General features: G+C 38.2%; 1 protein-coding gene across 1 annotated transcript in view; it reads right to left on the reverse strand.

The window, feature by feature from the left end:
• Window positions 1-27,179, reverse strand: part of FAT4 (FAT atypical cadherin 4) — a gene marked incomplete at both ends in the record, with an annotated part of 164,477 nt that overhangs the window by 67,727 nt on the left and 69,571 nt on the right. Inside the window, 5 exons of the mRNA XM_021707583.1 lie at window positions 2,523-2,697; window positions 3,338-4,260; window positions 10,058-10,408; window positions 11,688-11,949; window positions 22,599-22,730. Of these exons, the coding sequence (XP_021563258.1) occupies window positions 2,523-2,697; window positions 3,338-4,260; window positions 10,058-10,408; window positions 11,688-11,949; window positions 22,599-22,730 (1,843 nt within the window). The remainder of the gene's footprint in view (window positions 1-2,522; window positions 2,698-3,337; window positions 4,261-10,057; window positions 10,409-11,687; window positions 11,950-22,598; window positions 22,731-27,179) is intronic.

Consider the following 27,179-nt stretch of genomic DNA (forward strand, 5'->3'; position numbering starts at 1 on the left):
CGAGGTCTCGCTGCCCAGGCAGGTCTCGAACCCGCAGGCTCAGGCAATCCACTTACCTCAACCTCCCAAAGGCACGGGATGACAGGCTGAGCCACCGAGCCCGGCGGCATGGGCTACTTGTTAAAAGACTTGTTGAACGTGGGGGTACAGAGGAAGAGGAATAAAGGGTAATCACGAGGATTTCTTTCGGTGGTTGGGAACTGGGGGACAGAGACCATTTGGGGCAGGGGGACGAGGAGAATGGGAATCAAGATGTGTGGCTGTGGCCTCACAAGGCTTTAGCTGTCTGTCAAGCACACTGACGAATATTAATAACTAAAATAAGCTCTTGTTGTTTCGATTCTAGCCAATATGCCTCCCATGCAGTATTACCATTTTCATTTATAGACAAGACCATGAAGGGATAGATAAGTTGCCCAGATGCAAAGGTAGGGTTTGAACCCAGGTAACTAGAACACCTATGCATTTACCTCTAGGATATACTTCCATCTTGTAAATTAATTGCCCGAATTAATTTTTAAAGCTCATTGTTCTGGTTTTCCTGATAACTCATTCCCACTCACTAATGTAAAATATGTCAACTTATTTACTGCACGTATGAGAAAATGACAAGGCAAACTCTAGTAAGGAAGGCTACTTAGGAATAAAACGCCCAACTCCTGTTGAGCAATCTTCCCCCTAGAAGAAGCCATATAGTGATATCCTGCATGACTGCACTAGGTGGGTGCTTTAGCCTTCTATGAGTTTACACTTAATATAGTACATATTTCTAGAAGAAATCACAGTAAGTAATGCATGATAAAGGCAGAATATCAGACTTTCAATTACAGTGAAACAGAATGTCAGTAACACTTGAGTTGCAGTCGGTTTTGCAATTTGATCCTATGAGCTACATTAGGAAGCACGGTTCTGGTTTTGCAATTCTGTAAGGTAATGTTCAGCGCCACCCCTGCCACCCCAACAACCGCGTGACTGTAGCTCACAGGGTTCCGTGGGGGTTTTCAGAGTTTCCAGATACACTGCTCTTCAGCAGTGCAGTCGGAAAGAAAAAAATACGACGGCAGGTGGAATGCTAATGTTTTCTCCCCCTGCCCCCAAGTTCAAAGATTTAGAGGTCTGCATCATGAAAAACTCCTGCCATGTTGCCAACATTGACCTATCTTTGGGCTGCCACCAGGTGAGAGTTTAAAACGAGCAAAGGAAAGGTGATTTGCGAGATAGGGAATAAAACCCTCAAACTATTTCTTCTTCAAAACACTTTGATATTTTCCAGACCCTTAGAACACTACGAATTTGAGAATAACGTGGCATCTGAGGTCTACAAGTTCCCATATTTTTCTAAACTTTCTCATGTCATCTACCAATTTGACTTTTAAATTAAACCAGTGGGTATGTATCTTAATTCTTATGTGAGAGAGCTTATTCCTGGAAAACAGGATGAACGTGCAGATATCTAAAACTCTCACATTCTCCTGAAAAATGGTCATTCATTATGTCAGAAGTATGCAGGGGAATTATTTGCACACAGAATCATGGTCATACTTGAGTGTCAATGACACTCAGATCACCCAGTGCGACTTTCCTCACGGCTTCTGATGGCTTTCTACACCACCTGCAACAAGGGTTCTTCAGACATTCACTGAGTACTTTTCTGACAGTTGCCACAGAAACCATTTCAGGGCAATTCAGTTCATACTTTAATTTCCAAGACTGCCATGACACCAAGATCTGAGGCCCAAGTATCACAGAGGCTCACTTATGCTTCCCATCATGCTCCTTGGCGCCTTCTTTAGGGTTCTGAATGACAGACTTCCATACACCTTAATTTTGCTGATCATCTGAACATTCACTCTTCATAACTCAGGACTCTCCATGACTCATAACCCTTCCACCTCAACTTTGGATGTCATCTTCACACACCTGGTCTTTGTATTTCCCAACTCATGGCAACAGTCCTTCATAGAAATTAGACTTCTGCCACTTGTTCTCATATTAAGAATTCTACATCCCTGGTTTTCCCCCCAACTTCCTGATGACATCAGGAATTAACACAGTTTGACTCCTTCAAACTGGGGCTTTGTTCTGGAGTAGTCTGCACATTTAGAACATTGCTTGACTAAGCCTCCGTCTTGGGAAAGTTCTTCCTACCAGACTAACTCGCTGTGTCTACCAGAAGAGAATCTGTAGCCAGACCCATTCGGATCTCTCCAAAGCTCAAGGACTGTAAATGCCTCCTGGCTCAGGTGGTTGAGCACAGTGTCACACCCAGAGGTACCAGGAGGCTCACAAGGCAGAGATTCATTTTGTTTTATGGGAATAGGGCTTTGCTCATGGTACGCTTAAGCCCTTACCACTTTCATGTACATTTCACAGAGAGGACGCATGTGCTATTAATTATATAGAGACAATCAGAATTTCAAGCATTAGTAAGTTTTAAAAAGCATTTAATTTACTGGGAAACAAAAAACTTAATTTACTTATAAAGAAGTTATTCACAGCAAACAAGGTCGGGAGGGACTTACCTGAATCTATAGCTGTGATCGTTAAGACAAAGCTCTCCTTGGCTTCCCGGTCCAGGCTCCGGGTTACTCTGAGTTCCCCACTGGCAGAGAGAGTGAAGGTATCGTCTTCGTTGCCACCCAGCAGAACGTAGGACAGTTTGCTGTTTGATCCTTGGTCATCATCTCTTGCCACCACCTGTAGGACAGAGCAGCACGTATCATGGGTGTGAGTAAAAAAAAAAAATGTCCTGTGAAATAAATGGGTCCATTCAAAATAATAAAGGTAGAACCATGCTAAAAGACCTCTAAAATATATTTTTAAGTTTCCAAGCAAAACAGAAATGGTACACAAATAGAAATGGTATGTAGTTCACATGTCTACTTGTGTGAAAATATCCATACAGCAAATGCACGCCATTTTTGGAAGGCTTCACAAAAAAATCTTAAGAGCATTTTCACCTAGGTAGTAGAATGTATGGAGATGATGGAAAAATATTTGTAAAATTTTTTCAAGCACTGACATCGTTTTATTTTCTTACTATGTACAGCTATTTCTCTCATAGTGAAACAAAATTCAAAACACACACATACACACAAATATGTGCAGCATGAACATACACAAAAGAAGGTAACAAATGCAGTATTTCCACCCATGAAGGAATCCACAGGCTCTTAGGGATGACGCTTCTACACCTTTCCTTTTCGAGATTTGATACACCTGCAGCTGAGCACGAATGGCCATGCATGGGGGCAGGGCCACGAACACTGCGGAAGAGGAGGGCCTTTCAAATGGTGTCATAGTGAACACAGCACTCGCTTTATCAAAATATACTGACCTGAAGAATAGTTCTGGGCAATGTCCCTAAATTCTCAGGGACATTTACAGAATATGGAGAGAGTTCAAAGATGGGAACAAAATCATTGATATCCAGCAGAATGATGCTGACGGTGGAAGTCTCAGCTCTGGGGGTGCTGCCCCGATCTGTCGCCTGAACAGTTAAAAGGTAAGCAGGGGTCTTCTCTCTATCCAAAGGCTTCGCTACAGTGATGGTGCCCGTGACAGAGTCGATCCGGAATTCCTGATGGGCGTTACCATTCATGATGCTGTAGCGGACCTGGCCGTTGGTACCCTCGTCGCCATCTGCTGCGGAGACCTGTACTATGTCTGTGCCAGTCAGTGTGTTTTCATGAATCTCCACTTTATATAAAGCCTGTGCAAAAATGGGGGCGTGATCATTGACGTCCAGCACCATAACTACGACCTCTGTGGATGAGGACAGCGGCGGCTGGCCCTTGTCGGTAGCCACCACCGTCAGCGTGTAATTGGAAACCTCTTCTCGGTCCAGTTCTCCGGTGAGCCTCACTTCGCCATCAATGGTCCCAATACTGAACTTGCTGCCCAAAGGGTTCAGCAGGGTGTACTCAATATAGCTGTTTGGGCCACTGTCTGGGTCCGTGGCTTGAGCTTTGAAAACCACAGTATCAATCGGTGTGTTTTCCGGGATGTATGTCAACTTAGGAGAAAGGAACGCCGGTGGGTTGTCATTGACATCCAACAGAATGATGGAGACTTGAGCTGTGCTCGTGAACCTGGAGGCTGGAGGCTGTGGCAGGTCGTGCACCTGAACCACCAGGTTGTAGAAAGACTGACTTTCTCGGTCCAGAGCCTTCAGGACTTTCAGGACACCATGCCTGTCAACTGTGAACTGTCCGAGGCTATCACCTGAGGCAATGCTGTAAACCAATTGGGAGTTGATGCCTGGGATTAAAGGGAACAAACAAAAGTCTCTTAGATACTTTCTTAGATCACTTTTGGCATGTAATTCTGTATCTTTGATTTATCATGCACCAAACATGCCTCATGAATGACTTAGCTGCCGCTATGTTTTTTTAAGTAAATAATACGTAGAAACAACTTTTTTCCTGCTAACTTTTGATCTAAAAAGTTGTTTGCAATCTAGTGAACAAATGATCTAGATACTGTTTGCTATTTACTAGGGTGTTGAAATGTCAATGTACAAAAATAAAGAGGAGAAAAATATTCCAGAGAGTGGAGATGTTCCCGTACATTTCCTCGTTTCTGTCACTTCATTCCCAATGGGGCCAGCACTGACAGTGCCAAACATTTGTAACTCTGGTAACCTATGGCGGCCAACGCGGATTTTCACAGGAGGGTCATAAATGTTCTGCTGTATAGCGTTAGTTACGAATGCTGTGAGTCCACCTTTACATTTCTTGTCAGAATCAATCAAAAGCTATTAATTCTAACAAAGCCAAGTTACGGTCTTTGAGAACATAGTTATCTCTCAGATTTTATTAGACGTATCTAAAGTTTTTTAAAAGTATTCTTTAAAGGAAGTGTTAGCAGAAAAATGATACATAAAAGTCTACAAAGATGTTTATGCTATCATTGAGCTCCATCTGTTTTTCCTAGGAACCTGCCACTTTTTAATTATAAAAGTTATATCTAAATCTTGATTTCAGAAAATGCTGACATATTTATAATAAAGATGATGTGAAGAACGGGTCATCCTATCGTTTTAGTTAATGATTCAAAATTAAATAGCAAATACGCAGTGAAATGGAAAGAAGAAGTCAGATTTTCTGCCTCACAGTGGTGTTCTTCATGGACCCAGAACGCCAAGTGCATTTTTATATCTTATCCTAAAGATGTTGGGAAGATTGCAGGATATTGTAATAAGAAATATATTCTACATCTGGACAGTCTATCTTGAGTAACAATGTTCTACTGCAGGAATAGCAAATATCTACTGAGTAATATGAATTGCTTACCATAGTGTCTATATTTTTCAACTATCCAGGCTTCTAAATTCCATTTATTAGAAATAATGTCCATTCTCCACAAGTCTTCTAAAACAATTTAATCACTTTCTTGCTTTTTTTTAATGTCCTTTCTCCATGTTCTATGACTACTTCAGTGAGCTCTTACTTTTTCTTAAAATTCATCAAGTTCCTTACAAAGGCAAACTTCACCTGAGTAATGAGATTTCTTTTTTATTATGTAGAGCTTGTTCATTTAAAAAATTGCTACAGTTACTCCTTCCTGTGATTTTATAGTCTCTAACTAACGTTCTTTACCTACGAAAAATATTTATGAAGAGAGCTTTCAAGAACTGGCTTATTAATGAAAATTTCAAGGATAAACAATGAGTAAATCTTTGAAAAGGTAAGATTTGGTTTTTCCCCTCATTATGAGTTGCGGCTTTTAATCTTTACAGCTTATTTAAGACTACTCACAAGTGAACAAAACAAACAGGAATTATAAAGCTTGAGATGCTTAGGAACCTGAAGATCAGAAAAAATATGAATAAATAAAGTTCATAGGTGTCATAGGTCAATTCACCAGGAAGAGAGAAAAAGAATTTCAGGATTTGGATAGAAGAAGGTCAATAGCCTACTTCAACTTCAACCCCTTGTCTTAAAATTCCACAAGTTTCAGAGGAAAAAAAATTCCACCATCTTTACATACATAAAGTTTTTAGGGTTTTCAGTACTCTACATATGCGTGTGTATTTGTATGCACATATATAATACATATATATATAAACACATATATGCAAACATATACCATTTGCTATAACTTTTTTATACCTGTATGTGTGTATACACACATATAATGTATCATCAAATTACTTTTTAAGGAAGTTTTCTGCATTTCTTATGACGAAGTCTACCAGAAAATAACTGAACCCCTATTATTTTGCGATTCACCCTCAGACATAATTATTATTGAGAAACATAGTTATGAAAACACCTGACTAAAAACAGTATCAACAAGCAGAGATAGAAAATTTAGTTCTACAAATGTGTATAAAATTCGTCATACCCAAGATCAAAAGATATTAAAAATACTGACAAAATTTCACGTGGCTATAAAGTGATGGCCTAACATCTCCACATCCATCAACAGGCATGGGAGTCTTTAAGTCAAGGATCTAAACAACTTAGTCCATCATATATTCTGCTTCCTTGAGCAAACTGCTAGCTACAGAGGCAAAGAGAGAACCTGCTACCGAGATATTATAGCCCTGCTGTCAACGACAGAACAGTCCCGTTTTAAAAGATTAAAAACATTGGGTAGACAGATGGGAAAGGGAACTAATAAATTTTAAATTAACTAGAATTATAAAAAAGAAAAATTTGACTTTATATTTAAATTCATGACAAACATAGTACCAATATGAAAAGCGAACTCATAATAACCATTATTATCTCGGGTAAAACAAACAAAAATTTAACTCTTTTTACATAAAATATCATGACATTATCTAAGAACTAGCTCCCACTGCAAAAACTGAAACCTGACTGCTGCAACTACAGGTCATGAAAGCCATCCATGTTGATTTTACTGTAAAGAAAAGGACTTTTCGTTCCTGAAAAGTCTAGTAAATGACTTTGGACAGATGCTTTTCATCTAGGAAGTACATGTGGACATATCAAAACTCCAAATTCTCCCCAAACATTTGTAGCATGCTGAAAAATACTAAACTTGAAATTTTTTCTCTCTCTACACTTTGCACCAAATATCTGAATCATGAAATTGGAAATAAACTGTTTTAAAACTTTAAAATGTATCCATAAATGTCAAATCTTGAATTTAGTGTGGTTTTATAGCCTCCCAGATCTTTAAACTTAAAACAATCTACATTTCAAACTATTTATGTTCAAAGTTCTGAAAGTCACTTAGTTACATGATTCTTCCTAGTAGTTTTATTGTGTATGTATAGTACTATCATTCATATACATACACACACACATGTAAATCATATGTACATATATAATACATAAATTGTATGTATCACAACATTTATATATATGTGTATAATTTGAAAATAAGATTTTATATATGTATATATTGGATTTGGGTCTCATGATTCATTTAGTTCCAGGAAGCATAGCACAAATAATATATAAAAATATAAACACATTGAAAATATAAAAATAGTAAAACTATATCTTAAAACTATAGGTATAGAGTTCCATGTCACACAATGTGTATGTTCATTAACAATCTATAAACGTTGTCTTATTATTTCTATAAAGAACTCATATTTGTCAGCTTTTCACATAGCTTCAACACATGGAAGTGCATGAATAATATTCATCTTTATAAAGCAGATTCAGCAAGGTCATCAGATCACTGGAATATGAAATACGGTGGTCTGCACCATGCACCAAGATTATACAGCCATCTTTATTCAGCAAAAATTACAGTTGTGTTACTACCCAAACGTTCTTCAGTATTTGAAAGTGTTTGTAATTTCTAGAGTAACAAGATAATTATTCAGGCAGGAATATTTCCATGATGCTTCAATCTATAATTGTTTTCCATTATGAAACTTTGTGTGCATGGAAGCCTTGAGATGAACATGGATATCGTCTATCTTGAGAAACCAGTAAAAGATCTGCTTTATTGTGACAAAATGATCATGTAACCTAAATTTTAAACTCTGAAAGAATGTATGGACTGATAACAGAATGTTAAATGTATTTTTATGTAAAATGTCTTCACCTAAGAAGGTGACACAATTCCTTTATCAGGAACCCTTTAACCAGAAATTAAGATTAATTTGTTTGTGAAATACCTTGAGAACTTTCAGAGTAACTGAGTTGGCGATTTTTATAAACAAAGCTACCCTTGTACAGCCTTATCGCTGTCCTTGAAATTCAGAAGGAATAGGAACCGTGTCCTGTATTCAGGTCAAGGTACAGGAAATTACACTGATAAAAGTATTCAAAACTAAAACAATGAATAAATGTAGCTTAAAACTTTTACTCAACACAATTAAAGAAAAAAATCCATGGAAAGTAATTAGAGTCAAGGGTTAATGTTTACATGTACATGGACTATTCCAGCAGATTTTTGACAAAGAAAGCTTTTTTCCTCGCTATTTTCTCAGTTTCCTTACATTTTAAGTTATGAAGGTAAATGAAATTTATTCTAGAGAAACACACAATTGTGTGAAACAATGGGCTCTCTCTAATGAATAATAAATAAATCACCAAAAATGGTGGAAAATCCTTCACTACAGAAAAGTGGAGCACAGTCTCAGAGATAAATAACTTAAGAAGGTATGAATGGTTTTGAAACGATTCACACCCAGGGAAAAAGCAAACGAACTAAAAGTTATAATAGAGAAACCAACCTCCAAAATAAGAGGTTCACCTCAATTGTATACAGAGGCTTAACTGGACCCAAGCCGCACACCTGGGATGAGCTACAAGAAACAGAGTGTGTACCTTCCTGGGACAGGATGAGGCTCATACGAAACACTGGACAGATGCCTGTCATCGATGTCATTATTGATATCGTCATGATGAAATAGTATCATGATTAGCAACAGTAGGCGTAACAGTAGAAATAGTCACATGGTAGCCACATCTATTTTAGATATACTCATGTGTCCAATTTTAACTGTGCTTGAATAAGAGAGACAAAAACTTCAAAATGAACTGGCTCAATGAAGTCTAAAGAAAGTATTTCTAGTTGTGTTTATTGAAACATATATAAAGCACTTTTTTGCTTCTCATATAATTCCAAGTACTATTTCTGGTTATCACTGAAAGTAAACTAAGTATAGCATAGAATGTTAAAACAGAAGGGTGTTCTGAGACTACATAAATCATCCAAGTCATAAGAATCAGGAAATTCTAAGTGGAGTGAGATATGTCCATGTCACTAGGCATGTCCTTGCACTGAGAGACATTTCCTCTTTAAAGCACCATCTATTGTTTTGTATATTGATAGGAAATTTAGTCGCATCCAATGGGATAGCAAACAGTACTGATGTTTTTAAACAATTCAAATAAAAACCAGTAGTCTATACAATGTTATCTCTAATGCTATATTATAGGATATGTGTACTTATAAAATAAGTCTTAGAAGAAATGCCAGTAGAGTCCGCTTATTAAAAGAAAGGTTGCCAAAAGCTTTTGCAATAAATACAAATAAAACATATGCAGGGCATAAGTTAATGCAAAATCTTAAAATGACACTACATCGTAAGTGAAACAGATCTGAGTCGGGCCCTTTGAGTTCAAAGCATGAACGCTTGCTAAAACAGTCTTAGCAGTCTTCCAGCGAAAAAATATAAAATCTAGTTATGCCTTTGTAAGTATTTTGCTGTATGGCTTTAGTTTTCCTTTGCTTCCTTTTAAAGTTACAATCATATATGGAAACATAAATGTTTTTATTTAGCTAACAGAAACCTACCAAAAAGCTTATGATTTATGACTTCCACATTAGTAAACTACAACACTGCCACACATTTAGATGAACCAAAGAAGATACAATTGCAAAGTTTATAAAATGATAAAAGGCATGTTACGCAACTGTTATAAATAAGAACTTAACTGATAAAGTACTTATTTTTAAAATTCTCTATAGTTCAATCATAGCTGTGTTCCTAAACTGTGGACATATGTCCACAAAATGCACAGTGCAATTTTATGACATCCAAAGACAATAAATAAATGGAATATAAACCCGATGACATTTTAATGAATTCTTGAAATATACTAAGTAAAGTACATACCATCATCGGCATCAGTAACATTAAACACAAGGACAGTAGATCCTAGAGGTAGATTCTCCACTAGAGATGTGCTGTAGGAATTCAAGCTGAAAACAGGGGGATTGTCATTTACATCTAGAATATTGAAGTAAACTCTGATGGCAGTAAACTGTCCCCCGCCGTCTTCAGCTCGAACAGTGAGGATATAATATTGCTGTGACTCATAATCTAGTACTCGAGTCAAATTGAAGACTCCCGTGACTGGATTCAGGAAAAAGATTCCGTCTTCATCATCTTCACTCACAATATAGGTAATTTCTCCATTCACGCCCGAGTCATCATCTGTAGCTAAAATGGCTGCTACCAAAGAACCTAGCAAGAAGAATAAATGAGGGGTCCAAAATGAACGAAGGGTGCTACTTTGGGATAATACATGCAAAGACACTGCAATGTATTTGTTCAGTCCTAACGAGAGAACCACTGTGAAAATATACTGTACACAACATTCTGCAGATTTTTGTATTGGCACTGATATAAACATTTATACATATCAATAAAGCACGTAAGACATCACATATCCAGTGGCTTTTCGGTCTCAGTGTAAAATTTTCTGGGGAACGAATCCTCTTTCTGACATTATATTTCCACCAGGCAGTATTGATTCATAAACGTACTGGTGAATTCAATGAAAATATAGTGTAGCCCTCTGCTAGTGTCAGAACCTGGGGATTCCAAGAAATACACAGATTGATCCCCTGGGGTGGGACTCATCATTATTGCTATAATTCAGCAACGTGTTGGAAATCTTATAAAAGACATGCACTATGCATCTTCAGAAGAGAAGAGAAAATTGCAAGAAGTATTTCCCTATAAATGCTTAATCCCATTGCCCGACGGAGCTTCAAAATCATATACATTATCATGCATACTCATTCCTGATGTAATTCAGAATAAAATTTTAATTTTTAGAATAAAATATTCAATAATGGTAATAAAGCAGACACACATACACTAGAAATGCAGACTCAGCAATCACAGCATAATAGGTTCAAAGAGGCAAGAGTATAATTCAAGATTCCAATTCTAGTAACATCTACTGGGCATCTGCTAATACTCAAGTCACACATTAGCAAACTCACATATATTTTCTAAATTAACCTTTACCCTAGCTAACAGGAAGTACTGTTCGCATTTCACAGAACCCGGAATTGAAGCTAAGAGAAATGAATTGCTCTGGGTCACATGACTAACAGGTCTTAGAACCACCATTCACATAGCTTTTGTTGTTGTGATTCTTTCAATACATGGCAGCATAATCACATTAGACGTTTTTAATGTAGAAAAAGAGTATTAAAACCAGGGTTGCCAGAAAAATTAACAACCCATGTCACTAATACTTTCAGACACAGAAATACCTGTAATTAGTAATCAGATAAATGGCTAACCTCATCCATCCTCAAAAATCTAGCAATTTGCTTGGGAATTGTACCAAAGATGGTTAATTACAAGATCCCCAAATCCAGCATATATATTTTTATAACTAGCAGCATATGGTTAAAAACCAGTCATTAATCAAGAGCAGTCAAAACGTAGTCTTTAATTTTAGTCAAAGGTGATCCTTGCAAAATACACTTCAGGGGACATCACCTACCAGGGATTGTGTCTTCTGGGATGTCAAAAGAGTAGACCGGTCTGGAGAACTTGGGCGTGTGGTCATTCACGTCACTGACGGTGATGTTAATTCTCATGTCCGAGGACTGCAGGCCATCATCAGCACGAACCAGCAGGGAGTATTTGGACCGGCGCTCTCTGTCCAACCGTTTGGTTGCTATCAGATCTCCGGATTCAGGGTCAACGCGAAAACTATCATCAGCTCCACTAATGATAGCGTACGTGACGAGAGCATTTGCACCCTACAAAAGGAAGCCATGCATCTAAGCCATTGGCAGTAGGACAGGAAGAGCAATGCTTCTGATGTTTTCTTTTGGACATGGATTTGACAAAGGGAGGCTCTGGGGCCCTACGTTCATATGATATGATAAGACTTCAGAACACAATAGGCAATACACTTGACTAAGGGGGCACATTCTGTATGCTGAAAACTCCAAAGCACCGATGAAAGAAATCAACAAAGACACAAGCAAATGAAAAGACAGCCTGTATTCACACATTGGAAGATATAACATTGTCCATATATCCATAGTATCTATGCAAATTGCATGTTCAATGCGACCTATATCTAATTCCTAATGGCATTATTTAAACAGAAAAAAATAACAGTTATAAAATTCATATGGAATCACAAAGGAACCCGAATAGCCAAAACGATTTTGAGAAAGAAGAGCAAAGTTGGATACATCATGCTTCCTGATTCTAAAATGTATTACAAAGACACGGTAGTTAATAAAGTATAGCACTGGCCTAAAGACAGACATATGGACCATGGAATGGAATAGAAAACCCAGAAATAGATTCATGCATATGGTCAACTGGACTTCAATGAAGGTGCCACGAATATAAAATGGGGAAAGAATAGTCTCTTAACAGATGGTATTGGAAAAACTGTGTATCCACATGCAAAAGGATGAAATTAGACTTTTTTCTTATACTATACACAAATATCAACACAAAATGGATTAAAGACTTAAACTGAAAACCAGAGACAATAAAACTCCTAGAAGAAAATTTCTAGAAAATAGTCTTGGTAATGACTTCATGGGTATGACATCAAAAGCAGTAGTGGCATTGGCTTTGGCAATGATTTCATGAGTATGACCCCAAAAGCACAGATAACAGAAACAGACCAGTGAGACTGCATCCAGCTAAAGAAACCTCTGTACGGCAAAAGAAATAGTCCACAAAATTAAAGGTCCAACCATGTAAATGGAGAAGATATTTGCAATCTATATATCTGATAGTAACTTACAAAATATATAAAGAAGTCCTACAACTCAATAATAAAAAAAAAATTAACCCAGTGAAAACAATGGTTACGGTTTGGGATAGACATTATTTCAAAGAAAACATAAAGTGGCTACCAGGCATATGAAAACAAAATCACAGTCACTAATCATCAGCAAAATGCAAATCAAAATCACAATGAGAAATCTCCTCATGCCTGCTAGGATGTCTGTTATTAAATAAATAATTAAATAAAGCATGGACCAGGATGGGAGAAACAAAACCTCGTGCAACTGCTGGTGAGAATGCAAAAAGATGTGGCTGTTCTGGAAAGCAGTACAGAGGGTCCACATAAAAAAATCACAAAAAGATTCTCCAGATGATCCAGCGATCCCACTTCTGGGTATTGGTCCAAAAGAACTGAAGTCAGGAACCCAATGAGATGCTGGCCCTCCCTGGTTTACTGATACACTCTTCACTATAGTCAAGGTTTGGAAACAACCTAAATGTCCATCCACAGACGAAAGAATAAAGAAAATGTACATGCTTAGCCCGCCTAATCCGAAAATTCAAAATCTGAAATGCTCCAAACTCCCAAGATTTCTTGAGTGCTGACATAACACTCAAAGGAAATGCTCATCAAGACATTTCAGATTTTGGATTCTAATATGAGGGATACTGAATCAATATATGTAATGTTAGTTTTTCAAAATGCTCCCCCACCAAAATTGAAATGTGGAACACTCCCAGCCCAAAGTATTTCAGATAAGGGATACTCAGCTTGTATATACACACAAGACAATAAGATTCAGCTCAAAAAAGAAGGAAATCCTGCCAGACGTGACAACATGGATGAACCTTAGGGACGTTGTACTGAATGAAGTAAGTCTGCCACTAAAGGACAAATACTGCCTGATTCCACTTGCAAGACATATCTAAAAGTCAAATGCACAGAACAGGAAGTGACGTGGCAGTTCCCAAAGGAAGAGGACAGGGAGCAATAGGGAGTTGCTAACCAATGGGTATAAATCTTCAGTTATTCAAGATGAATGCTCTCCAGAGATCTGCTGTACAATACCGTGCCTGTAGTTAGCCATGCTGCATCATACATTCAAAAATCTGTTAAGAGGGTAGTCTCATGTAAAGACTTCTTGTCACAATTAAATAAAAATTAAAAGGTTGCAGACAAGTGTAGTATTTCATATGATCTTTCATCATTCACCCCATTAAATAACACAGCAAACTTCTGCTTTCAATATTAGCTAAAATTATATAAATTTCATATAAAATTATATGTATATATTAAATAAAATTATAATTTTATATAAATTATATAAAATCATATAAGCCTCAAACTATCAGAATCTTAGAAAATGCAGGAGACACTTTTATGGAAATTGGAACTGGCAAACAATTCTGGTTCAAAATCCTAAGTGCCCATACCATAAGAAATATGATAGACAAGTGGGAGCTCATAAAACTGACGAGCTTCTGCAAAGCAAAATAAACTGTCAAGAGAGCAGGGAGACAGCCCACAGAATGGGAAAATATATTTGCCAATCGTATATCTGACAAAGGATTAAAATCTAGGACCTACAAGGAACTCAAATGCGCCAAAAGGAAAAAAACAAACAGCCCCATTAAAAAGTGGGCAAAAGGCATAAATAGACACTTCTCAAAAGAAGATACACAGGCAGCCAACAGACACATGAAAAAGTGCTCAGCCACACTCATCAGAGAAAAGCAAATCTAAACCACAGTGAGATACCACCTAACTCCAGTACGAATGGCCACCATGAAGAAAACAAACAACACATGCTGGCGAGGATGCGGAGAAAAAGGAACGCTTCTACACTGCTGGTGGGAATGCAAACTGGTGCAAACTCTTTGGAAGACAGGGTGGTGACTTCTCAAAGAACTAGAAATTGACCTTCCATATGACCCAGCGATTCCCCTATTGGAAATATACCTGGAGGAACTCAAATCATTCTACAAAAAAGATAACTGTACACGTATGTTTGTTGCAGCTCGATTCACAATAGCAAAAACATGGAACCAACCATGTTGCCTATCAAAGCTGGACTGGATTAAAAATAATTTGGTACCTACACACAATGAAATATTATGCAGCCATAAAGAAGGACAAATATATGGACTTTGCAGCAACTTAGATGGATACTCAGTGATCTATCACAGAAACAAAAAACAGAGGAACATATGTTCTCACTCATAAGAGGACCTTGAACAATTATCATAATACTATAGGGAAGGGATAGGCAGTAGTGGGAAACTGCCAAGAGAGGGGGGTGGGATTGGCAGTTGAGGAAAACTGCCAGGGGAGGGAGGGGCATACCTCATCCACAAAGGTACCTGCATGATCAGTGTTTGTACACCTAACCCTGAATTGTACCCTACATCTTTAAAATAAAATTAAACTGAAATTGACATTCCAAATATATATATATATATTAGCTTTTTATATATATACATGTGTATGTGTGTGTATACACACACACACACACACACACACACACACACACACACACACACACATTAGCTTTTAAAAAAATTATAAAATGCACACATGGAAAGGAGGAGAACAGTGACTGGAACATGCCAAAGGTATTTTTACTGCAACTACAAAACTTAGAATGTTTACAAAAGCCTCACTGTATGCACAGCACTGTGGCAGCTCTATGTAAGCATTTCAGCTTTAGTTCACAACTCCTTGGAATGTAGTTTCAGAAAGAAGACACTAAGTCTCAAAATGCAAGTTAACTTATGCAAAGGGACACTGTGTGTTATTGTGGATTTCAAAGCAAGTCAGTCTGACTCTGAGCTTGACATTCCTTCTAATACAGCAGGGAAAGGTAATTACATAACATGACACGAAGATGCTGAACAAAGGAGGCTTGCAGTCAGCGCTGTAAGAACCAAGACGAGACGGGGGATTATTTTGAGTTGCTTTCTTTAGGGAAGATAGAATGAAGAGTACATCGACTTTTATAGAATGAATTTAGTTTTTAAGAGTAGAGACTAAGAACAAAGAGTGCAAGCAAATGATGTGTTAGTCTTACTGTCAAATCGGTTGTTAGGGTGGAGCGTTTTAAACGAGAACAAAAGAAAAAAAGTCAAGTTAAAATGTCAGGGAATGGCCAGACACATTGACTCAGACCTGTAATCCCAGCACTCTGGGAGGCTTGGGCAAGAGGACAGCTTGAGCCCAAGAGTTTGAGACCAGCCTGAGCAACACAGAGAGACCTTGTCTCTACAAAAAAAATTCAAACAATTAGCCAGGTGTGATGGTGTGCGCCTGCAGTCCCAGCTAGTCAGGAGGTTGAGGCCAGAGGATCACCTGAGCCCAGGAGGTCAAGGTTGCAGTGCCACTGCACTCCAGCCTGGGCAACAGAGTGAGACTCCTACTCAAGAAAAAAAAAAAAAGGCATGACGGTAATAAGTATATTTTGGAAAATCTTGAATGTAGCACAACTTGGCTTGAATTCTGTGGTCGAGAAGCCCAAATCTTGTTGTCAAGGGAAGCAACCTTTTGAGGCTATTGATGATGCAGTGTGGACTGGAGTGGAGACAGGCCAAGAATGAAATAACGGGTAGAGTTTCGGCTCCAGAGACTGGGGCTTCATCTCCCCAAAGGTGGCAAAACGGGTCTCCAGTCGTCGCTCTGTCAAACGAAGACAGGGTTGGTTTCTCGTATTCTCACAGGACTTTGAATCATGGCCTTAAGTCTCTGAACTAGAAAGTTTGCAGAGAGAAAAACAGAACATTTATTGAGTGCCTACTGGCCGCCAAGCACTGCTCTGAGCACATCACTTTGAGGACGCTGATTAATTGACTTCTCAAAGTCACACCCGTTAGGTAAGTATTATTCTAATCCCCATCCTGAATGAAAACAGCCTGAGATGAAGGCATGAAATCCCAGCCATCTTGCTCAGAGCACGGACTCAAATTCCCAACACACAGGACACAGTCATAACATTTGACCAATTACTGAATATAGAAATAATGCTAATAAGGTTCATTGGTTCTTCATTTCTACACATATTCTAACTTACTTCTTTTAGCAACCCTACGTGACAGCAAAAGCAAAAGAGAGGGGGAAAAAACCTTTTTAAATATTAAATTATTTTGGCTGGAAATTGGGAGAGTATTTTTTACTGGGGACATTTAAGGAATAGATTCTGCTTTGATTCAGGAGGATGCTTCTCTGTGGCATGTTCCCTGAGGCAAGGACCACGTCACAGCCACGGTCACTCTGCAGTTAGCGTTTTGAGTGAGGCTGGGTGGTCATTGTATGTGGGGGTCAGCGAAAGCCACAAGAGTTGTTCAGGATTTGAATTGGAGTAGAGGGAGAAAGAAGCAGCAGCCCGAGGACTGAAGACGGATACTTAAGAGTGGGAAGGAGCGGACTAGGGACTGGGGGGGACAGCCGAGGAGAGAGAGTTCCTCATTAAGTACACTGTGATCCAAATACAGAGTTAAGCACACCCTGTCCTGATGGAGTTATGGGGCTCTGGGGTCATACTTTTGGGGTGGAATCTCTGTCCCACTCCTTATTAGGCTTCTGTCATTGGGCCACATACTTACCCTTTCTGAGCCCATGGTTCCTTATCTGCACCTTTGGGATGATATTATTACCTGCCCGATGGGGGTGTTTTGAAGGTTAAATTAGTGACCACAAATACCAAAGTATAACATCCCTGAGAAATAGTAAGTATAGGACAAGGCCAGCTGCTGTTTTTATTCTTATTTTTTTCTATTTTCTTATAGGAGAAAAATGGTGTGTTAAATGCATTTGATGACTTAGACTTCAGCAAATGAATAATTAAAGTATGATAAAAGTTGGCGTACATCCCAGTGAAAACATGGTTTTTTTTTTTAACTTTTCTATTTTCTGTCTTGTGTAATTATTGATCTTGACACAGGTATAAGAAGTGCTGGAATTGTTGACTTCCAAAATGATCTTTTGGTTTAAATATACTCAAAACAAGTATATCTTTGGCTGTTAGTACCCTCTAAAAATGTCTTCATCAAAATATTCAGGCTAAGAATTATCAAGAGGAATATTAGGATAAGGACAGGCTGGAGCGTGGAGGTCCATGAATGCCACGTGCTGGAGAAAGCCAGCCTCTGCTGGGTCCATGCGTCTTTGCCATCCTAGCTCACTCATGGTTTTCCCTTCATGGTCAAACCTGCAAGAGGGTGATTTCTGACAGTAACAAACAAACAAACAAAGCCTCTCTTTCAAAATGTGTGTCTAGTAGTATTCGCTGTCTTTTTGTACTGCATTCCCCAAGCCCGTCTTCATATTTTGTAAAGTGAAAGCCTCAAAGCACATTGTAATTTAATAACGGAACAGCTGAGTCACACATTACCCACATTTGTCTTGTATGTTCAGGTGGACAGGCAGCCTCTAACAGATTTACTGTAATTCTATAGTTTAACAAAAACATTCAGTGAGAATTTTTGACTTCTCTTCTGACCACATTCTGTACTATTTATTCGATTTTACTAGGAATTCAATTATTTTGGTAAAGTAGCCCAGGTATGAAAGCAGCTACATTCAATCCTAGGAGAAAGCAAAGAAATGAAAGCCTAGTTAGAGCTATTACACTGATGGCTTGACATTTAGACATGCCCTGTAATAATTAACCATGACTGTAATAATTAACAATATTTCTAAAGTTGTGATGATTCTTCTGAAAAGAAGCAAAGATATCAGACTGTGTTGATGAAACAATCTTTTTGTACTCAAAATCCACGGATGTGGTTGAATTCATGATTCTAGTGAATGTCTGAAAATGGCCAAGAGAAACGATTTAATTAAGTCCTTTGAAAAGTCTATTCATTTAATATCTAAAATATGCTGTATCAGCAACAATACGAGAAAGAAATATCATCTTTCAGCTGCAGAGCAGTGGAAATAATGCTGGTTAAAAACATTCTGCTCTCCTGAGGAACCAGAGAGACAAACGCACATGGAAGGAATTCCAAAAGTAAATAGCTATAAATTGCAAATGCATTTTACAACCTTAAACAGTATGTTCAAAAACAAGCATGGTACCATGAAGCAAAGCTTCAGTATCCTGGCACAGGATACTGAAGGAACAAGAGGCAGAAGGAGTCTATAAGAAGGAACAAGAGGCAGAAGGAGTCACGTGCTTCTGCGAGATGTATATCTTGATCCAACATATGTTTCGAATGATATTTAAATTAAGTACAACGTGTCCATGTTGTTTTCTAAAACTGCAATTCCATGCCCAGGCTCTATTCTCCAGCGTTGCTCTAAGGCACTGGCATTTATATGTTAGTTTAAGGAATTAAGGAAAACTGTCAATAAACTTTAAAAATTGACACAATTTGTGAATGGTCTTCAAAATCTTGGGTCCTATTCAAACAAAAGAAGGAAAATAGGACGATAATTATAAGGTGAAAAATATATTTCAGTTTTTTTTCTAGATTCAACTAAGAGCTAAGAAAAAGCTGAGAATAAAGCAGAAGATAGAATGAAAGCTTGTCTAAAAGCATTAATGTTAATTTATTATAAACATCTTAAAAAAATGAAGCAGCCACAAATTCTAAATGCCATGGGAAGCCATTCTGCTTGGCATAGAGTCAAAGAATCGTGTGTTCCTTGTGTCAGGCATCAGTCAGGAGTTGCTGAAACACCAGTTAAAACATTTGAAGAGAAAAGGTGTTGAAAAATAAAAGCAGCCTCATGGACTTCATCTTTAAAAAATAAAGGTCCTCAAGACCTCAGCTCGACAATCAATCAAAAAATCAGCCGGGCGTGGTAGCGCAGGCCTGTAATTCCGGCTACTCGGAAGGCTGAGGCAGAAGGATCGCCGGAGCCCAGCGGGTCGAGGCTGCGGGGGCCGGGAGCGGCCCCTGCACTCCAGTCTGGGCGACAGAGTGAGACTCCGACTCAAAAAATAATAATAATAATGGTCCCAGAATCGCTTTACAAAAGGCGTCCCTCTTGTCTTCAGAGCCATCAGTGAACCTACTCCCTCTCTTTCATCCTTTCTTGCTGCTTTACACACACACACACACACACACACACACATACACGCACGCGCGCGCACACACTATGCCCACAGAGGCTATTTCAGAGCGCATGGTCATCCGAAAGCTTCAGGCACAGTCACGCCTCACACACACCATCAGCGCCCCTCTCTTTCCTTGAACCGCTAGCAAACCTCCTTCCGGTCCCCTTGTCTGCCCCTACTTTGCAACCCCAACTCCCCATCCTGCCTTATCCCAGATCCATTTCATGCACACCCAGGGTAGCATCGCTCCACAGTAATTTTTTTAAGCTAGGATGTCTAAGCCATAACGCCTGTGTGGTTGCTTAAGTTTTTTTAACCTTAAAAAACAGAGCTCAATAGAAATAAAACAAATGCACTAAAAAAAACTGTTGGCGTGAATATTCAGAGACAGAAGACCCGTCCCAGTGGCAGCCTTCCTCAAATCTCATGTTAAATGTGAACATCCATGAAAAGATGAACTCGAAGGTAACACAAGTGTGTGCACGTGCACACACACACCCACACACGGAAGTTAGACGGAGAGAAATAAAGCGTGACATTTATATCAGCACCTATTTAGAATATTTTTAAAATAAAAATATAGAGAAGAGAATAAAATTATATCAAGAGAATAGTATTAAAAGGGTTGAGTGTTGGCATCTCTTTGAAAATAGTTCTTGAGGGATAGTGTGATGACCGAAACAAATAAATTTCCACACACAATTTTGTTTGTTATTCTGTAGACTTGTATTGAATAATCCCACTTTAATTATGATATTCCATGGAGTAAAGAGCTATCCCGCTAGGAAATATGTATTATGATTAACGTGGCTGTGGCTTCATTGTTTAATGAATAAATCACTTCAAATAAATGTGTTTTATTTGCTCCATTTCACAGGCTACAGCCAATGAAGCAGCCATTGCAATTTCAGATAGTTAATGTGGATGGTCTTAGGCCAATTATATACGTTTTGCTGTTGCTGCTAATTTCGAATGGGAGTTAATGAAATTTTATAAATTTGATAGGTCCAGATATTTATTATGAATGATAACCTTTAAGAAAATTGAATATTTCTAAATTACAGCAAATTATATGACATATCTGTCAACAATAGAAATGTTCAGTCATATAACTTTGCAAATAATAAGTAGATATGAAATAAGTATGAATTTTTCTCTATAGAAAATCAAGTAGAAGCTACTAAATATGACAAATACTAAGAGCGAATGGCCATTAACTCAGCCTACGCTTTCTTCTGTTGCCTTCTACAAGTTCGATTTTGGTAAAATTAATAAATAAGTCATTATTATATTTCCATATCTGCTGTTAAAACGACTCTGTTATTTATCTGTTTGCATTTTTTTAAGTTAAAGAAATACATTTATGAAGAACTTACTCATGGGACAAAAATCAAGTTTTCAGATGTACCTGGAGATTAGATGCGACCAAGGAAATTGAATTCTCTGTCCTGTCCTGTGTTGGGCTTGGCTTAAAGGGATGGCGGCCAGGGATACAGGTGTCTGGGAAGATAACTCCTCTTCCCTCAACTCCAGAGCATTAGATAAACTCACTGTCCAGTAATGTGGAGGAAACAAGCTGTGGGGTTTTTTTGCACAGCAATAATGTAAATGACAAATTATATAAGTTTCCAGGCCCAAAGCATGATGATTACACATCTAAACTTAAAATATAAATATAGAAAATAGTAATCTAGGTCGGGTTTGGTGGCTCAGCCTGTAATCCCAGCACTTTGGGAGGCTGAGGCGAATGGTTTGCCTGAGCCTGTGGGTATGAGACCATCCCGGGCAACTTGGCAAAACCTTGTTTCTACAATAAATCAAAACAGCCGGGCGTGGGAGCATGCCCCTGTAGTTCTGGCTACGTGGAAGGCTGAAGCAGAAGGATCGCTGGAGCCCAGCGGGTTGAGGCTGGGGTGGCCGTGAGTGTGCTACTCCACTCCAGTCTGGGTGACAGAGTGAAACTCTGACCCAAAAAAAAACCCAACAAAAAACAAAAAAGAAAACAGTAATCTAAGCTGTATCTCCAAATTTCACATTCTCTGCTAGGCATGCAATTTGTGTTTATTAAAGGAACTGAAAAATCATTAGCTTGCCCAGATAATATCCTTAACATATAAAAGTCTATCCTTGCATTTTTGTATTTTCTTTTAAACATGTATGTATATATACATGCATGCAAATTAAATGAAAAAGGAAGGTAATCTTAAAATACCATAATTTTAATTATTTGTTTTTAACAATTACAAATAAAATAAGAATCCTTAGCACTATAAGATAGCAAATCGGAGTAATAAAGATATTAGTGTAGATATATATATATGTCTTAAGATATTTTTATTATTTTTAAAAATAAGAAAATTTGGCTAAACAGTCAAAAATGCAAGCAGCAATTGACTGAGTTACAGGTTGCTGATCAAAGGAAACTTACCTCTCGATAGTCTCGTTCTTAACATTCTCACCTCACATTTCTAGAATCAACGTTCTTTGGAAAGGAGCACACAATGCTTAACCATAATGACTGGGTAATGAAGTTGTCAACAAGTCCTAGAAATGTGCGATACCAGGTTTCCAAAATTCGGAGACCCTCTCCAAGCTACCTCGTCAGCATCCATGGCCGTCAGCTGCATGATCTTAGAGCCATCCCCGATGTTCTCCTCCACGGTGAGGTCCAGCATGTCCGTCGGAAACACGGGTGGGTTGTCGTTGATATCCTGAAGTGTGATTTCTACCTGCAGGGAGAGAAAAAAAAAAATGCATGGATGCCTTGTTTGCGAGACACCAGTTAAACGCAGAAAGAATCCACCAGCTAAGACTATCAAAAAGAACCAGAGCCTTTGCAAGGAACACCCCAAGTCTCAGCTGGGAAAGTTGGGAAATCTTTACACGAAGTAAAGGTTGTGGGACTTGTGGGCGGGAACTGATTCTAAATAGTCGCCATGGGAGTTTGTGCTAGGGAAAGATCCACTTGTGAACTGTCGTTGCAGTCCCCAGACTTGCAACATTGAGGAACTGTGAAGGCTTGACACCTTCTGTCGCTCAACCATTAAATGATGCTGGACACAGGAGGTGGTGTCCGATTTCTTCCTGCAATGTTGCCATACTGGCAACCAGTGTCTGGGGAAATGAAGAAGCTCACGTGTTGTTTTAAGAGACGCTCAGAATTTTCCCCTTTAAAGTCAACCCTCAACCTTTGGGGGAAGGAAAACACTAGCATTTTCTCTTTCTCTTCCCACTCCTATCAGCACTTTTTATTTGCAACCAAAACTAAACAGTCATTTCTTTCAAGATGTTGTGTTTATATGGGTTGCAAACATCAACAGCTTTGTTAGAAAGAGCATAGCCAGGGTTCTTTGTTTGTTTCCCTACCTAAGAAAAATTGTTTGGAAGAAAGGATTTGTGGAACCTAAGTAATAACCTCAAACCCTGCATTTTCTCTTTTGAGCTAGGTGCTAGAATCTCACGTTCTGGTAAGAAAAGGGAAGACAGCTGCCAATGAAATTGGAAGCTTCCCAGTTGGGTCACAAAATAAAGTTGTGGAGAAAAACCCACCCATTCATGGAGCTAGGATACAGCCAGGGATATCTCATCCTGCTAGGATAAAGTGTCATCTTTTATAGTTATGCTGCAAAGACTGTCAGCCTCAAGAGGAATGGGGATGGATATGATGTGAGCGAGAGAGCAGCAGCATTCTTGTTTCTCCTTCCCCAGGGGGACAGGGTCAGAGGAGGAGGCTGGAGGACAGGAGAGACCGCAAGCATTCCCTGACAAGGAATGAGAGGGAAATCCAGGAGAGCGAGACGCAAAAGTGAGGATCGAGCAGCTGAGAAAAGAGAAAACCCCAGAAAGTAATATGCAAAGTTAAATACCACATAATTGTTACCCCTCTAGCTCCGCCTTTTCCGAGGAGAGTTTGTATCATAATGAGTCCAGAGGATGACTGAGACAGCTCCTCTCAGCAGCTAGAAATCGCCCCTTCTGATTTTGGCTGGCAACTATCATCACCGACACAACTTCCTTTAAGAAAAGACCCATAATAGCTACAACGGCTATTGTAAGCTGCAAGAAGCATTTTCGATTTCCTTTCGGGGCTGGAAATATGGATTTTAGAATTAGAGAGATCAGAGTTCAAATTCTAGTCTGCCACTTACTTGCTAGGTGAACTCAGGCACCTAATTTCTCCTAGCCTAGTCTCTCATTTTAAAGTCAGAATAATAATAGGTGTCTTAGAGTAGTTTATGAAGATAATGCTTTGACGGGATCGGCAAAGAAAGCGCTGAGCACAGAGTTCCTGGCACAGAAAGAAGTGCTTGACAAAAAGTCAAGATCTTGGTTTTCAAGCTGAAGTACTACTATGTATGTATTTCAAAAGGCTGAAAAGTTGAAAAATGCTGATTAAGAACAAATGATTCTGAAATCTGGTGTAAAGGCCATCCAAGAATACAAGCATTCATGTTCTTCAGAAATTATTATATAACCTCATACATGTGTATGCATATGCATAGTCCTTAAACACAGGAGAAAAATAAATGAAGACTAACAGATAACTGTCCAAATTCATTCAGCCATGAATATTTAGCTTAATATAATTTTCCAAAATTCTAAATTATCTTTCATCTGTAATTTTATGAGTTGGTCTACGTGGAAACCAAAAGCCAAAGTTATGTGTGCATGTATGATTCTGTAAATGTATCTGTGAAAGAATGAACATATGTGAGTGTTCACATAAGTTTCAACATGTGCATGTGTTCACATGCAGAGAACACTGAATTGAGAGTAAGGAGAGTCAAGGTTGGTACCCATTAAATATGACCTCAAAGGCACATCAGGAAATAGTGCCACACACTGGCAGCAAGTTGGGTTTGCCAGTGAGTGCCTGAACTGAGTAAGCCTCTCCTACATTTTAAAAGTTAGATAACAAAATAACCGTCACGCATACCCAACATTATTTTGGGCTATATGTGTGTGAATACACACACACACACACACACACACACACACCTATAAGCCCTCAGAAGAGCCCTATGAGGTAAGGACTCATCTTCCCATTTGATTTGAAGTTCTGGTGATGAGAAACTACCCAGCGTTACTGAGCTAACCAGACAGTTCAGTTTTCTTTCCTGCTACTGCTGTGCACACCTGTTTCTCTCATGTGTCTATGTGTGCTCAAAAAACCCCAAATTGCATTTTAAAGATACATGCCACAGCTATGTACACATGCTTTCATAAATGTGCATATCATTCCTGTCTGGAATCCGGATCACTTGCATATGAACTGACTGACCATATGATCTCGGCTCAGCCAACAAATCTCTTCATCAGAATTTTTAAAACCCTGGACTAGGTGGTTACATGCAGCTCTAGAAGTCTTTGACCTTGTATGCTCCAGCCATTTCAGATACAGAAAAGTGTTTGCTCTGGTTTTATTAAAGAGAAGACATTTAGCTAAATACTACTGAGTTCAAAATTAAACCTTTCTGGATGCATCTGTGATCACCAGCTGTCAATACAGATCGAGAACATTTCATCATTATATTCTGACATGAACATTTCATCATTATATTCTGACTTTTTAAGTGAATAGATCAGCATACAACCATGTGATCAAAGAGCAATCATCACTTAATAATAGCAATTATCAAGCCATTACATATGTGTATGCCTAAATGACATCATTAAATTTTCTAAATTATATAATGAAAGTAAAAGATTATATCCAAGTTACAGGAATTGACTAAAATAGCAAGCTCCATTATGAGTTCACTGCCCAGCTAATAAACTGATAATTGATGGTGCGTGCCACTTTGACCACAATTATAAACACATTCTTAAATGCATAACCTATCTGCAAATTAAATGAAATGATGCTTAATGAATTGAATTTTATAAATCTAAAACATATTTTAATTCACATCTTTCCTGAAACCTGCCTAACATGTTCCTCAGATAAGGATGAAAACTATTTTGTTTTCTGTTGAGACAGTAGGATTTATAGTACACTAAAAGTTCAGACATCCATTCATTTGCAAATAGAGGTCTTCATATTTTTTGAAGGACTCTTAAATATCATCAACTCCATCTCTCCTTCCTTTTGCAGAAAATCGAAGCCAAGGCATTGAAATGTCAAGTGAGTTATCTAAGAAAAACAATGCTAGGCTTCCTAACTCCAGGACACTGATGTTTCCAGAAACAGGAGAGAGCCAGGATTGGGAGCTGGGGTGAATGATATGCCTGAATCCAGGCTTCGATCTCAACAGGACAATAATCTTTCATGCAAAATATGCACTCGATGTCAAGAGCAGGAACACGATTTCTGAGAAAATTAGTATTTGATGGGCAACTTTACAACCACCATTTTATTCGCATTCTTGTCTATTTTTAAGTTCTTTTCTATTTATATCAAGAGAAAAAAATCAGCGAAAGTTTGTTATCAAGGCCATTGGAAAACTATTAGTCATTCAGCAGGAGGGTTATGGGTATTTATTGCAAAGAAAAGAAAGTAGTTAAATTTTCTGTAGCTATTAGTGAGAGTGATTGCGTTCAAAATGGTTATAAAAAGCTGTTTATTTTTCAGAAAAAAAATGCAGCACATAAATTTTCATTTTCAGCATGATTTACACCTAAATAGTTGAAAGAACAGCTAAAAAGTACACAAACTACAAAACAATAAGACCCAACACATTGAGGTAAATCATGTTTAATTATTCACCCTGTTTAGTGGCAAAGACAATTATTTACATGACTGACTTTCGTTTTTGTGAAACTGACATTCCAAAGTAAAATTTCCTCACATAATACTCACCTAAGTCATATAAATGGTGACAATGCTTTGCACTGAAAATAATGTTTAGAGTTCACAAGCATTACCTTTAATGATATTAAGATAATGTCATCGAGATTGAATTTAAATATACCATTTAATGAACAGTCTTGTCAAAAACAATTTTTTTCAATAGCATTTTTGCTCTGATTTATTTATTAAGTTTATGTGTTACAGAAATGGTAACTGCAAGTTTCCTCAGGTTACTGAAGATCATCTGTACTTCTAAAGCCAGACTTCTAGATTCTAAGACTTTGAAATAATTTTTCCTGCTAAATCTGACAATTTATCCATAGCATGTAACTATTCCTTTGGAGATAATTGTTTTTAAAGAAAATCCAGGCCGGAAGTGGTGGCTCAT

This window comes from Carlito syrichta, unplaced genomic scaffold, assembly GCF_000164805.1.
Source record: "Carlito syrichta isolate Samal-C Ts95f unplaced genomic scaffold, Tarsius_syrichta-2.0.1 Scaffold47747, whole genome shotgun sequence".
NCBI lineage: Eukaryota > Metazoa > Chordata > Mammalia > Primates > Tarsiidae > Carlito > Carlito syrichta.